A 15,551-nucleotide genomic window follows, 5' to 3' on the forward strand; every position below is an offset into this window, starting at 1 on the left:
GGTAATCAAGTCTTAAAGGTACAGACAGTGTAAGTGGAGAGAGAGTTAAGCATGGGTTAAAGAGATGTGTATTGTCTTCAGCCAGGACAGTTAGTAAGATTTTGCAGCCCAGGCAAGTCATGGAGGTTACAGATAGTGTGACATGAACCCAAGATCCCGGTTGAGCCGTCCTCGTGTGTGTAGAGCTTGGCTATCAGTTTCTGCTCAGCGATTCTGTGTTGTGTGTCGTGAACGCCACCTTGGAGAACACTCACCCGAAGATCAGAGGCCGAATGCCCGTGACTGCTGAAGTGTTCCCCAAACAGGATGAGAACACTCTTGCCTGGTGATTGTCAAGCGGTGTTCATTCATCTGTTGCCGTAGCGTCTGCATGGTCTCCCCAATGTACCATGCCTCGGGACATCCTTTCCTGCAGCGTATCAGGTAGACAACATTGGCTGAGTTGCAAGAGTATGTACCGTGTATCTGGTGGATGGTGTTCTTATGTGAGATGATGGCATCTGTGTTGATGATCTGGCATGTCTTGCAGAGGTTGCTGTGGCAGGCTTGTGTGCTGTCGTGGTCACTGTTCTCCTGAAGGCTGGGTAGTTTGCTGTGGACAGTGGTCTGTTTGAGGTTGTGCATTTGTTTGAAGGCAAGAAGTGGGGGTGTGGGGATGGTCTTGGGGAGATATTTGTCTTCATCAATGACATGTTGAAGACTCTGGAGAAAATGTTGTAGCTTCTCCGCTCTGGGGAAGTATTGGACGACGAAGGGTACTCTGTCCGCTGTATCCCGTGTTTGTCTTCTGAGGAGGTTGGTGTGGTTTTTCACTGCTGTGCGTTGGAACCAACAATCGATGAGCCCAGCGCCATATCCTGTTCCTATGAGGGTATCTTTCAGGTGTCTGTTGCGATCCTCCTCATCTGAGCAATCTTGTGTGTATGGAGGGCTTGTCTATAGGCGATGGCTTCTTTAACGTGTTTAGGTGAAAGCTGGAGAAGTGGAGCATTGTAAGGTTAATCGTGGGCTTGCGGTACAGTGAAGTGCTGAGATGACCGGGCTTGATGGAGATGCGTGTGTTCAAGAATGCTACTGATTCCGGAAAATAGTCCATGGTGGGTCTGATGGTTGGATGGAACTTGTTGATGTCATCGTATAGTTGTTGAGGCAATGTTCCGAGGCATGATGTATTGGGGAGACAGTGCAGATGCTACGACAACGGATGAATGAACACCGCTCAACAATCACCAGGCAAGACTGTTCTCTTTCTGTTGGGGAACACTTCAGTGGTCACGGCATTCGGCCTCTGATTTTTGGGTAAGCGTTCTTCAAGGCAGCCTTCACAACACACAACGCAGAATCGCTGAGCAGAAACTGATAGCCAAATTCTGCACACTTGAGGACGGCCTCAACAGGATCTTGGGTTCATGTCACACTATCTGTAACCCCCCATGACTTGCCTGGGCTTGCAAAATTTCACTAACTGTGCCGACTGGAGACAATACACATCTCTTTAACCTGTGCTTAACCTCTCTGTGGTACCTCTCTGTACCTTTAAGACTTGGTTACCTGTAAAGACTTGCATTCCAACCATTATTTTGTAAATTGAGTTTGTGTCTTTATATATCCTGTTTGTGAACAGAACTCCCACTTACCTGATGAGGGAGCAGCACTCTGAAAGCTAGTGGTTTTTACTACCAAATAAACCTGTTGGACTTTAACCTGGTGTTGTGAGATCTCTTACTGTGTTTACCCCAGCCCAACGCCGGCATCTCCACATCATGACTTACCATCGAGAAGGCCATCTCAGTGATCCAGCACTATGTCCAAACTTTGAAAATGAAACGTCCCTTCAACCCTTACCCACACATTTTTATTCCTCATGCATGTCATTCCATGTCCCTACCCACATCATGACCCCCTCATACCCTCACTACCAACTTATGTTCTTCCAACCACCCCAGGGTCCTATGTAGTTCCTATGCCTACTCATGTCAACCTATACCCACCATCTATCTCCCTTATACCTACCATGTCAACTCACCCAGTATCCACCAGGGGCAAACCTCAGGACCTATACTGAAATAAGATAAAATAAAGTTCTATAAAATAAAGTTCTAAATGTCTATTGTAGACTTTACTATATTGAGAAAACACACTCATTTGTGAAAACTTATGTCAGACATTTACATTCCTTCAAGCAGTGTTTCATTCAAGTGCACAATCTCATAAAACAACAGGCATTTGAATCTATAGTTCCACTTCAAAAAGTCTATACTCACCAGTAGCTGTTGGTCAAACTATACAATGGCAGGTACCCTACTGTGATAATGGATGGTTGTGAAATCAATCATTCATCAATAATACAGTAATGAAAGCCCTCTGACTTATGTCGACAGAGTGAAATAGCAGACAATTTTTTCCAAACATTTTTGTTCAATGATTTAAAGCCAACAGCTTAACAGCTCCCTCTCTCAGACCCTTGTGACATTTTTGGTAGGTCCTCTTGACACTTTTGACAGATCAGTTGACAGTTCCAATGAGCTTGAGAGTTTATGAATTTATGCACCTTTTGCACACACTCATGCTGATTTTTCCCATTCTACAAGGCACCTTAACTCTCCCAAAGGACACCTGATCAAACCCAAAGGATACTGGACCTCCAATAAAGTGCACTTTATTTCCAATAAAGAGTACCCAACCTATCCATAAGGTGTCCCAGGACCAGATCCAAAGGAGTACCTTTACCTCCCCTGGCTATCCACATGAATCCACAATGTTTACATTTAGATTTCAATTCAAATCTGAAAATTCTGCGTTTCACACTCCAACGTGATCAAAATTCCACTTGAGCAGACGCAGCTGACGATTTCAGTGGTCAGGTGCTCTCATAAAATATACATGCTGGAAATGCATCCTAACCTCAATCCCACCACCATAAAAATGAGAATTGCGGTGTTTGAGGGCAGAACTTGTGATTCTTAGTAAGCTCTCACCAGAGAGACTTTCCATCATGGCAAAAACCTGGGTCTATGTGCTGTAGCACTATTGCCCTTTTGGTCTGCTATACATCTGTCAGTCCCAAGGTAGAAAGTTAATCTGGTCCTGGCAATCATTTCTGCAATCCACGAATGATAATGCTTTATTGTCCTTATTGGGGAACGTGCCTCACGAGGTAAATACTTTTGAATTGAAAGGACTTGATTATTGAATTTTCTCAAGTATTTAGCTTTTATGTGGTCTGTTTCAAAATAAAGCTTTACAAAGTCCATTGGTGGTATGTGCAATCTATCAATTGGAGGACAATGAACGTGTTCCAGTGACATAAGCCTGGGAAAATGTCCTCTTTTAGGCATTTCACTTTTTTGGACTAATTATACGCTATCTTAGATATTTTAATTGGATTAAAGGTGACTGATCCACATTGTTTGCTGTAGAAACTGAGAATTCTTATTGCCTTTAACCTACATTAGTGGCTGTGATGCACTTGTCACCCAACATAGGGTAAATATTCTACCACAGTCAATGTGTGCTGGTGGAGGCATTAATTATGGTTTCACCTGAGCACATATAAAGAAATTGGGGGCTGGTTGAGTTAGAAGATATCTGCTTGTAATGTTTCATTCTGAATAAGTACAAGACTGAGTTAAGATTGACTCTAGTAATACCCTTCATCAACAGGCTTTCTGGAGGTTAAAAGTGTGCCGTAAAGTATGTGGTTCTTGTTTGATATATTTACATGCCACTGTAAGTTAGATTTCAATGACTCATACATTTTCGAAGGACAGTGCCACATGCACCTAATGCCAGGCTAATAGCTTTCTTGGTTTGGTTCAGGGTACCCACCAGCCTCCAGTGTTGTTATTTGTCGAGAAAACTAAGTAAAAGAGGCAGACTGACAAAAAAGGATATTTTTTACTGAAATAGAAACCTTATTTTTGAAGCAGAAAAAAAGTGTGGGAGGCAATTTCTTTCTTTCTGCAAAACATTAAACTTCCAGTCTTGCAAATTCAAGATACTCAAACACCCAGGACAGCTGGTGACTTTGGGTATTTGAGGCACTCATTAGACACCTAAATCTGTAATTCCACATTGGTTCTAAGCTACTTTGTTGTATGTTTTCTTTTCTCCAAGATGTTTAGAAAATGGTAGGACAGTGGATGGAGTAAAGTCAAAAATTAACTTTTTTGTGTGTCCAAAATTGGAGTAGCTTTTATCTTATTTTTCAGATTGGAAATCGAGAGCATGTTTTAATGCAGTGTAGAACGGGCTAAAAACACGGCCAATATCTATTACAGTTAGGACTTTGGAAAGAAAGACAATATGAAAGACTATTCCACTAGAATTAGAGTTATTGTCAAATTTAATATCCATCAATTCCTTTTTCTTGTTTAAGCAGTTTTCAAAGACACTCGTTCAAAAGATGTAGGCAGAAATGCCATTTTAAGAGTGATTTCATGATCCCAGTATAGAAGCCATGTTTGCAGGGAACTGAGAAAGGTAATAGGGCTACAGCATTACAGCCAGGATTACCCAACCTATCCTCCTGTTGAGAAAGGCTGCTTGATGGGAGTGTAGGATTACGGAATCAACTTTTTCCTTTCTTGTTCTGTTATACTTGTTCTCACAGATAAGACTTTATTACTGCCTTCGACTGCAGTCATAAAATGTGACAAGGGTTTTAATTATTGCCTCAAATGCATGTAGCCTGGTGTGCACATTTTTGCGCCACCGATGCCATTGCCAAATGCCAAGAATACATATACTGCATGTTTGGGGAAAAGGGATTCACTTTTTTAAACCTCAAAATGAGCTAAGAATTTAAATAATTTAGATAATTCAGTTTAAGAAACAAAGTTATTCTACTCCCTTTTTAATGAGGAAAAGCAGATTAATAATCTAACAAAAAATTGATTTTTATTTTATAGAAGACAAATAAAGTGCCTGTTTATTCAACGATGGTGCTCAATATTGCGAAAGTCACTTGAAAATGATTGAGCCTATATTCTTGATTTTTTTGGCTTTTTGCTGCTCTATGTCCGAATATACTATACTGTCAAGTCATTTTCATTGTAATTCAGGCAAAGAGTGCAGAGTTAGGAGCAGCCTTCTCCCAAAAAATTACTAAGTGTAATTTTAAACGAGAAAACGGTGCAACGCAGGCATGATTCTGATCTTCCCGCACTTAACCATTTTTGGGAGGGAAAATTGTGGGGGGGGGCCATCCTGCACCAGTTTGGAGAGGGGCAAGGCTTAAAGTTGGAGCCTGTTTCACAGAGATTGGAGTGCCTTTTTAAAATTTGAAATTGAAGAGCCGCCCCCACCCATCTTCCCCCATGGACATCAGGACACCAGCATTGATTGCTGGTCTGATTCCCCTCCCAACCACCAAGCGTAGTTTGCTGACCAGATATCTTGCACCATGCCCCCACCCCCGCCCCTGAACACTGATCGCTGATATCCGAGCCCTTCCAATGGGTTTCCCTTCATACCCTACTCCATTCATACCCAGTCCCCCAGAGAACGGCCTAGCCATGTTCACCAACTACTTGGGGACTTCCATGGCCTCCAAGCGCATGCGCCCCAACCCTCCCCTCCACAGTGCATGACCACCTTGACTGGTTTCCATTTGTAGAAACCCCATAGTTGTTCATGCAATATTCCTGTTGTGCCTGAAGGATAGTGAATCCCAGTAGCAGCAAGAAACTGGCTTAAAACTGACTAAGCATCCTTAAATGATGATTTAAATATGCTAATCTGGTTCTTGCCCTCACTAGGCGAGAACCAGATTACTTCAGAGCACAGCGGTGGGGAGATTCCCAAAGGGCATTCTCACTGGCGCTAAATATGCTAGGCTATTTTGCTTCTGGGGGAGCACTGTGATCTTGGATTCTGTGGTCATTGGAGAACACATTCCTTGTGTTGTCTCATCAGCAACCATGCTCACAATCAGACAGTAGGAAGTCTCCCAACAGCAGGTTAAAGTCCAACAGGTTTATTTGGTAGCAAAAGCCACTAGCTTTCGGAGCGCTGCCCTTTTGTCAGGTGAGTCACCTGACGAAGGGGCAGTGCTCTGAAAGCTAGTGGCTTTTGCCACCAAATAAACCTGTTGAACTTGAACCTGGTGTTGAGCGACTTCTTACTGTATTTACCCCAGTCCAATGCCGGCATCATCACAATCACACTTACAGCATAGTGTATTGTGAAATGTAAATGAGCAGAGATGTGGTGTAATTCAAGCTGCATTAGACTTATCACAGAGCACCTATGCAGTGAAACCACTACTTTCAGGGGAGGTTTATCACCTGTGTTATTTTGAAATTCAAAAGATATGAACAGTATATGCTGCTAAGTCATGCTAACACTGCAAAAAATAACAAGGATCAGGTGTTAACTTTACAATATAAAGACAGTATTGTGACTACTTATTCAGATGGACTAGTAAGTAGAAGTTATACTTTAACCAAGGTGTTATTTCTGTTTTTCTATCCACAACTCCTATAGGTGATAAGAAAAGGTTGGCTCACCATCAGCAACATTAGCATCATAAAAGGAGGCTCCAAGGAATACTGGTTTGTACTGACTGCAGAGAGTCTCTGTTGGTTCAAGGATGAAGAGGTGAGAAGACATTTGTTTTCTCTTGCAACCATATAACCTACCATAATTATCCTATCAAAAGGATGTTGGCGCGCATGGCTGTTGAATTCTTCAATCGCCAAGTGGGGTAGTGTATTGATTCACCAAATCTTTCAATGTTGAGTGTAGGATCTGGACTAATGTTCTCTTTAGATGTGAGAGAGAACTGAAGGGTGAGTCTTTCATTGTTAATGCTGAGTAACTGCTTCACTAATTTGGGGCTCTGTTTCATCAGCTGGCGAAGTAGCATGTGGCCAGGATGAAAATAATGTTAGAAACGTGGGGAAACACTGTGATAAATTTTAGAATATGTTTACTTCAGATCTGAGCAGGCAGTTGGAATGCCTGCCTCTTTTCTATTTTTCTGGATCCTCTGTGAAATGTTTTCAAGACAGCCTTAACTTGGGCATAACTCCACAGTATAAGAACAATTCAGAAATTCAACATGGGTGATAAATTTGTAATCTCACTCAGCCACAAGATGTGGTGGGTATGGAAAATGGAGACGTGATTTTGGCACAGCAGTAGTTTCAAGTCTGAGCTTGGATTTAAAGACAGCGTTGAGGTCAACTAGTAAGTTCTTTCACTCTGTATTTGGTTGAAGTAATCCTGCCCTCGGAGTGCTTGGTACCATCACCAAAGCAGCAATGGCAACTTGAAGTTTATTATGTCTAATTTCCCAAAGATGCTTCTCAGAAATGTAGTCAAATAAAAATAGATTGTGAACGAGAGACTGAGAAGGCAGGAGGATGACCAAAAAATTGGTATAAGAAGTACAATGAGAAACAAAAATAAAAAGCATAATGTGGAAACTAAATTTAATATATCACAATGGTTTTATTCCACAGACATGCCACTTTTATTTCACACAAGATAGTGTAGCTATAATTAAAATACTTTTTAAAAAGATTACTATTTATCAACAGTGAAATAATTGGCAACTGCCAATTAAAAAGTAGATGCATAGCTATGTAAGATTTTCTCATGGAAACAGTTAATTGTAGTTTAAACTTAAGATATAAATAGCTTTTTGTTCGCTCTGTTGGGGAGAGTTTCACAGCCCAGGAATGTGATAATTAAGTTCTGTGAGAGTTTGAACAATAAACTTGAGTTAATTCCTTCCAGGCAACAGGTTCTAAATTACATTTAAAATTGGCCAGCCCAATTGCCCACCTCAACTAATATAATGGTCATATGATTGATGGTGTGATGCAGACATTTCTTCACTTTTGTTCACTTTGAGAAAGGCTATCGGGAAATTATCCACATTTAAGGTGTTATTAAGTTAAGACGTCATATCCAAAAATAAATTTACTGTGCTGATTTGAGAGTCATAATGATACCATATTACACACACATTTAATATAACACAGGTCTGCCAATTAGTCAGTGTGCTGATTGCTCAATTATGACTGGGGCCAATAACATTATAACGAATATATGATTGTGAATCCAGTAGGTATAGGTATAGTATTGAATTATTGCCCAGCGAATATGATGCATGCACCGTCATTAGTTTGTAAATCGTCCAGCAACTTGCAGTATGAAAACGTGCCCTGTGACTTGCGAATCACAAGTTGCTGTACAGTTTGTACCGCTCTGCCATTTTGCACCTAATTTGGTGTTAATTCACCTTGTTTCTGTCATTTCTTTGTTATTATCCCTCTCTATAAATCTCATTGCTGAAGGAGATAGATTGTTGTTCACATTGTTCGCCAATATCCCTTCAGCCCCTTTATACTTATGTGCTGTTAGCAGATAGCATCATAGTTTCAGCAATTTTGGAACAAAATTCTTTCTAAGGTAAGGATGAACAGCTAAGTAACAGAACATATGGTGAGATGTTCTGCTTCAGTAGATTTTGGGCTTTGGTGGACATATATTTGGGATAATTTTCATGTTAACCTTGCAACAAAATTATTTATACTGAATATTGTATTGTATTAAAATAATCCTGCTGAAGTTTACATTAACTGAGGGAGAAGCAATTATAGAACAATGCATTACTGAATACTAATAGGTAGAAGAGTACTTTGAGGAATAGAAATATTAGCAGCTATGTTGAGTCATCCTAAAATTTGCCCCAGGATCAGGTTATTAAGATACCTGGAAGGAGCTTACACCTCCAGGCATTTTAGAAGAGTGACATCCACATACAACGATTCTACTTTCACATTTGGACTAAGGACCAAGTCTCCACAGATAGGCTGGGCTCATCTTAGTTTCTGCTTACTTCCTATCAGAAGGTATAATTGACCCAAAGTTTAATGGGACCATGCTTTGCTGAATAAGGTAACAGAGCTTCTTACATTATTGAGTGCTGATCTTTAACTCTGCAGTTACCTGTACCCTTGTAATATCGTACCAACAAGGAATGCCAGCCCTATTGCAGTAACAAAGTAAATGTTCAACTGTACTGTGTAATTTTTAAAGTATTATTAACTCCAGAAATTGATATTTGTATTTAACTGTATGAGCTACTTGTTAGCTTCTTCAGAGAGCCAGCACAGACACAACAGGCCAAATGAACTCCTTCTGTACTGCAATTATGCTGTGATTCTGTGGGTTAACTCTAATTTAAACTTGATGGGTGCGATCTAACCGGCCATTCACGCCAAGCTCCCGCTGCAGCAAGGTTGGAGAATTTGGCATCCAACCAAATCTCCATCCACTGCAGCGAAATGGGAAAATCGTTCCTGCGAGAATGGTGGCAACATTACGACTGGTGTCTCTGACAGTGTTTCACAGTTCAGGAATCTAATGAGGTGGAGCAGTGGTAACACTGCTTCATTGTTTGTTGATCCAAACAACAGATTCATTCTGTGTGAATCTCAAAATACAAGTTAAACATGTCAGTAATTGAAAGAAAATTAACTGGTCAGTAAAATGTATTAAGTAACCATTAATTTTGTGTATTTTTTAAATAAAGCCGATTGGGTGATGAAACATTTTAAAATGTGTAATATATTGTATGAAACTGTGGCAGACTTTGCAGATTGATACTTATAGAATTGAAGCCATTGAAAAATATTTAATTATCCTTATTATGTTCCTTTGAATTTCAAGCAATGGCAAGTAGCTGCTAAAATATATAAATGTCAGGAAATGTAATTATTGAAAGCATATTTTTATGACGACATTGTAACAGTGAAATGTAAGAATTAGACATGCTGCCCTTAACGCTGATGTGTCAAAATGTAGTTCTTTCAGACAGTTTCAAAAGTGTCTATTTCTGTTAAAACTTATACAGCTCCTTGTCCTAATCAAACCAATCCAATTAACATTTAGATTACCCATAAAGTCTTTATTTTTCATGTCTGCATCAGTGAAAAAATGAAACGTACATAAATCAAAGCATGTAGTCGTTACAGTTGATGAGAAAGAAAAGTGAACTTACAAAGCAGCTATATTGCATTGCTGAAGATGATATTTTAATAAACCTCATGAAGTCTTTTGTACTGAGAATGGTTCTTCTGATATCCAGTTGAATGGCTGTCAATCAGGCTGGGTTGTCATGTGACTGCCTGTCTGTGCCTGCTGTACAGGTGAGAGGATTTTCTGCACAGCAAGTGTAGACAGGCAGACACATGACAACTCCTACCAGCCACTGCTAATTTACCTCAGTATTTCTGTTCTTCTGTTTAATAATTGTAACAGTAAGCAATGGTCTTCCAAAACAATTGACAGGAGAATATTCATTCTTCACTCTTTTAGCAATACATGCTGAAATAGTTTTTTAAGTTTATGTAACAATCACAAATATACAGTGGAGCACAGAAGGAATCACATTTAATCTTAGATGTACATTGACTGTCTGATTATAAAGTTGATTTCTTGTTCCAAAAGTAAGTTATCATTGATAACCAAATATATGCATTTTGGTGTTTTGTATTTCAGCATCTTTTCACTTTCCTGCCCCCCCTCCTTGCCCCCAGCCACCCCCACACCTGACCCCCCCATGCAACCCACCTTTGTTGAATGGTAAATCTAAGCAGCTCATTGCAGCTTCGCTGGAAGTAAATGTATTTCAGTTGCAGACTAACTTAAAAACATGAAGGTGGCCATGGAAAATTATTTCACATATGTGAGAAGGGGAAAATACAATGCATTGTGATACTAAATTAATAAAAGACAATTCCCATGTATGGTGAAAGAATATCATATATATATACTTATATGCTTATTATCTTTTTAAATTCAGGCGCAAGTATAATTACTCTGCATTATACAGTAAGAAAAATTGCTTTGTATTAGTTTATAGTGATATGAGTAATCAGTATTGTATATTATTACATTTATTATTATCATATGCTATCATGGTGCAACAATGTGTGTACACTTGGCAAATAATGCCAGTGCTTCAGGTTGCTGACTCAATGTCGCATATGTTTTGTTCTGAAAAACTTGCATTTATTTAGGGTCAAAGTGTATCAGATCCAATAGTCTGAAGTGCACTAATTGCTTGACAGGCAGACTCCTGAATTGATGATATTCTGATGGGGCAAATGTTAGTTACTTTTAATGCACAATGTGAGTTTTTATTCTGACTGTTACGAAATCAGCATAAACTGAACTATGGTTCAATATTGGATCCATTAATTGAACGTTGGGAAATGTTTTTGAGGGGGAGATGTTATACGTGGTTATTTTAGTTGAGGCTATATACAAAAATATACAAGTAATTTATTGCTTAGGATTTTGATTGATTTTAAACTTTTGATATTAGTTTTTGCAATATGATAGTTACAAATTGCAGGTCTCCAGGATTTTCCTCTTAGGATCAACAGATTGTACTGAATCATTCAAGTTTGTTTGTTCTGACAAATTAGACTGGCTTTAGGCAACTCTACCACTTCACTGGATAGATAAGATCATACAATAGGGAAATAAACTTTGTATTATTGGTCTCCCAAGCCCACAATCTTTAAAACTACAAAAATGGTATGTGTTGTACACTGTATGTACTGGCAGACGTGGAGGAAATGGATATTTTTAAATGTTTGTTTTGAATTGAATGCCATCTAGTAAGGAAACCTTCGCCTACTGGCCAATATCCTGGTTTTTATGCAAAGTTTTGACGTATGGTGCAGTTGTTGATTCATGAAATTGCATGTTTATTTTCAAACAGTTACATTTCCGCATAAGCTTCATTTAAAAAAAACAGGCACTTTATATTTTGAACACATTTCCCTTCCCTTTTTATTGTTTTAAGCAATTAGCAAATGCAATCTTAAGTGTGTACCTTTGTGTGCTAATTAATTTAAAAAAACAAGTAGAGAGGTATGCATTTTCCATGAGGGTACAAATCTTTCTCAAATATTTAACTTGAAAATATAAATTAATTCTTATTACAAAAGTGGAACTGGTTGTTACTGTCAGGTAATTCAAATCCTGTCAGATATTAGGTCTTATAAGAGTTTAGAAGAGGTTTTTTAGAAAAACTCTCCTAATACAACACTTTTTTTTAAAAAGGAAAATTGAATGAGACCATTATTGCAAGGTTGGCCCTGTTTCAGAAATTTCTCCTGCTAACATTTTTCTTTGATGTGAAGGAATTGAAAAATTACCAATACATGATTTTCTGCCTCTTGTCACTTTCCATGGAGATTTGAGGCTTGGGTGGTCCATTGCTGGTGCCTAGCTAATATAAACAATTTAGTAGGCCAGCAAGAATGACAAGATTGAGGATAAGCACTCAGAAACTGAGACTTGCAAATTGTGTTAAATTTTAAACAAAACAGAGTCTTATTTTCGCAATTTATCCTTGCTCTCTCATGGCAAATTCAGCCCCCCACTCCCCCTCCAGATGAAAGCTGTGGAATTCAGGCTGCAAATTCACCTCTGGTGATTGTCATTGTCTTTATGTGGCCATCTGACAGAAATGTTTCACTGTTTAACTAATTTGGTGCAACTTCGATTAAGAGCTGAATGGGAACATGTACCTTCCTGAATGCAATACCTCAACATACGTTACTTTGTTAACCTGTCTGTTTTTAATTAGCAAAAATGTGTGTTCAAATTAGAAGATAATGACCCATCAGCTATTTTTAAGCATTTGAGTACTTGACTGATATAATCTTCTCTATGTCTGAATGCTGTTATATGTATACTGCTTTCAGCAAAGTGTATGTCCTTAAAAATCATAATAGTCAACTCCAAGGCCTGATGTAAAGTCAGACATAGTCTATTTCCCATCGCTTAGTATATTGATCACGAGGTGCCTCCTTAGTGACTAGAATGGACAGGGGAAGGTAATTTCAGTATACATTTGATTTGTATTTAAGATGTTAATCCATCATTCATAATTTACTACTTAAGCCGATGAAGTGCAGCTTTTAAAACTTCTCCCAGTGAGACTATTAAATAGCTTTCACACTAAAGACGTAGGAATTAATTCTTCCCATCACACGAGAAATTAAGTTGATCAGTGGAATGATGCAGTGAGAAGCCATGTGAAATTAGTGATGCGTTATTTAGGCTCACAAAAAATAAGATTTCAGCCTACAGTAACTCCTACGAGGATGTCCACAAAATTTGTATTTTGAATTCCTTAAGCACTCCTTTTTCCGAAACATGTGCCAAACAGCTGTAGAAGTTTTATCTCTGCAATGAGATTGGATTTGATCTAAACTGGAGCTGCGAAAAACAGAAGGGTTACTACTTAAGGCAAAGTTTTTTTTAATCCTATACAACGTCATTGTCTAATTGTTAGATTTCCCTGTTAAAATGGTAATGTGCAAGGATTTGTATGTTTTGTCTCTAATAGGGCACTTTTCAAATCAATGGTATTTGATTCTGAACTATTTCGTATTTCATTTTTTAAAAGTTAGCAGATCTTGCCTCCCTTCTGAACCATTATTTGCCGTTGCTATTTGTAACAAGCAAGTAGAAATGTCTTCTTTCATTGTTAATTTCAATCACATTGTGCAAAAGGTTTTTATTAACTAAGAGGCCATGGTGCAGACATTCTTATTTTTCTTCTTCCTCTGGTGGCTAACTCAATTTGATTTATTATTTTGTTTTGTATGTGCAGCTGGAATTTTACCGAATGTAATTTCTGGAGAAACAGGCAAAGAATTAAGAAAAGCAACATGCAGAATTTCAATCCAGAGGTTTACACACACAGTCTAAAATTTCACAAAGAATTTCTGAACTATTGCCCGGTATCCTAAAATTTTAGTACTCACCTCAGAGTAATCTGTAACCTGTGGGGCCCCTCCGAAGAGAAAAAAAATCATTAAGTCATTGAAGAAGGCTGATTCACAAACCGCATAGCTAAATCAGTATGTGAAAAGTTGTAGTGAATTTGTTCGTCACATCAAATTTAGCTATTGAATGTCTTAAAGCAAAATCTTTTTTTAATTACTGTTTTTATAATACTACTGTAAAATAAGCATTAAATTAGACCTTTGTACTGACAGAGTTATATTTTTGGTTGTGAGAGAAAGGCTTACAAAAAGTACAGTAAACTGTTTTCATTTCGCAGAGGACCTTTGTGTTATTTACAGCAGAGTACCTAGCGTTGACTCTCTTCCTTTGATATGGTGCACTTCTCCATTTGTGGTGGTAAGATCAGGTCAGTGAAGTTCGGCAGGTCATAGACCAGGTGTTGTCCAGCATTAGGCCTAGGCATGTCTCCTGCTGCTAAGCTATGCGGTGAGAGCCTCCTGTTAGAAGAGTTCCTCATCTTTGCTGGATTTTTTTCCCCAAAAACATAAGGTGAAGGAAAGAAAAATACTTGCTCTTACTGTAGTACTGTTCATCTGTCTTCCTTGAAAAGAGTGGAAACTTATCTGCTGCTTTCCCATGCCCAGTCTAACCAATGTGCAGACTACTGTACAACAATATTGTCCTGAACAGGTAGTCTGAACACTGGGGCGACGGAGCAGGACATTTTGACTTTTTCTTGTCTTCTGCCATCAAAGAAATTATACCTGCACACCAAGTTCACCATCCACTGTTGTCTGCATACACTGAAGTCTCTAAAAGGACTGTGATTTCCAGCCTTGACGTGGCACATTTGCAGGAGACAGGGATCTGGCAATGAATTTAGGACAAGAAAAAAAAGGGTGGGTTGGGCCTAGCAATCCATATATGGGATGATGTCACCCCAGGGAGATTGGGTATGCACTGTGCCGCTGGAGAGACCGCTAGAATTGCCTGCTCTCAGACATGGGTCTGTATATAAAATGGTACCAGATGTTTTAGTGTAATGCTAAACAGTCATTTCATCTTTCGGCCAGCTTTCTTAGCGAGGCAGGAAGTGGGCCCCTTGTATGGAAAAGCTGTAAAATCAAGATGAACCATTTTAGTGCAATAGTTTTGAACAGTTAACTAAAATATATATAACTGGCAGGAAAATTGATCCATGTTTATGTTAGTAAATACTTAAGACTTATTGTGAAGGGAGCATTTGTTTCTAATTTGTAACAGTTTTAGCTCAGTTCCTGTTCAGTACAGAAAGGGGTATAGGCTCCTCTCAAATGCTAGAACTGTCAGTACTAAGAATCATGCCCTAGACTTGAACAGTAATTATAGCTACTTCCTGAAAGTGAAGCTCATGAAAAGTCTGGAGAAATGTTCTTTGTCATGGCCTACACATGAGTAATTAGTTCCACATGTGGCCTTCCTATTTCCTGTTAGCTATTTTGGCTGGTAAGCTGGCTGAATTGTTAGCTGATCTCTAAACCTAGATCTTTCGAGTACAACTATCTTCTGAAAAATTATTTGAATAATTTATGTGCTTAATTGCAGCTAGTACAAAAGTGTGATAGTAAGCTGTGTTGCATTCATTTGACAGCACAGCTTTGAAACATCTTAAAGTTACTATGCAATTGAACACTGTTTAGACTAGGATGAATATGGAGTTATGGAATAAGCCTGTGTATATTTCCCTGCTGCTTCAAGTAAGACATTCTTGCTCTGTAGGCTCT

General features: G+C 38.8%; 1 protein-coding gene across 3 annotated transcripts in view; it reads left to right on the forward strand.

The window, feature by feature from the left end:
- The window catches only part of dnm3a (dynamin 3a), a 183,375-nt gene that overhangs the window by 89,349 nt on the left and 78,475 nt on the right, over positions 1-15,551 (forward strand). For all 3 annotated transcript variants that reach the window (XM_080195910.1, XM_080195908.1, XM_080195909.1), the window contains one exon: positions 6,487-6,600. In XM_080195910.1, the coding sequence (XP_080052036.1) occupies positions 6,487-6,600 (114 nt within the window). The remainder of the gene's footprint in view (positions 1-6,486; positions 6,601-15,551) is intronic.

The sequence above is a fragment of the Carcharhinus amblyrhynchos genome, chromosome 9 (assembly GCF_965287045.1).
Source record: "Carcharhinus amblyrhynchos chromosome 9, sCarAmb.v2.hapA, whole genome shotgun sequence".
NCBI lineage: Eukaryota > Metazoa > Chordata > Chondrichthyes > Carcharhiniformes > Carcharhinidae > Carcharhinus > Carcharhinus amblyrhynchos.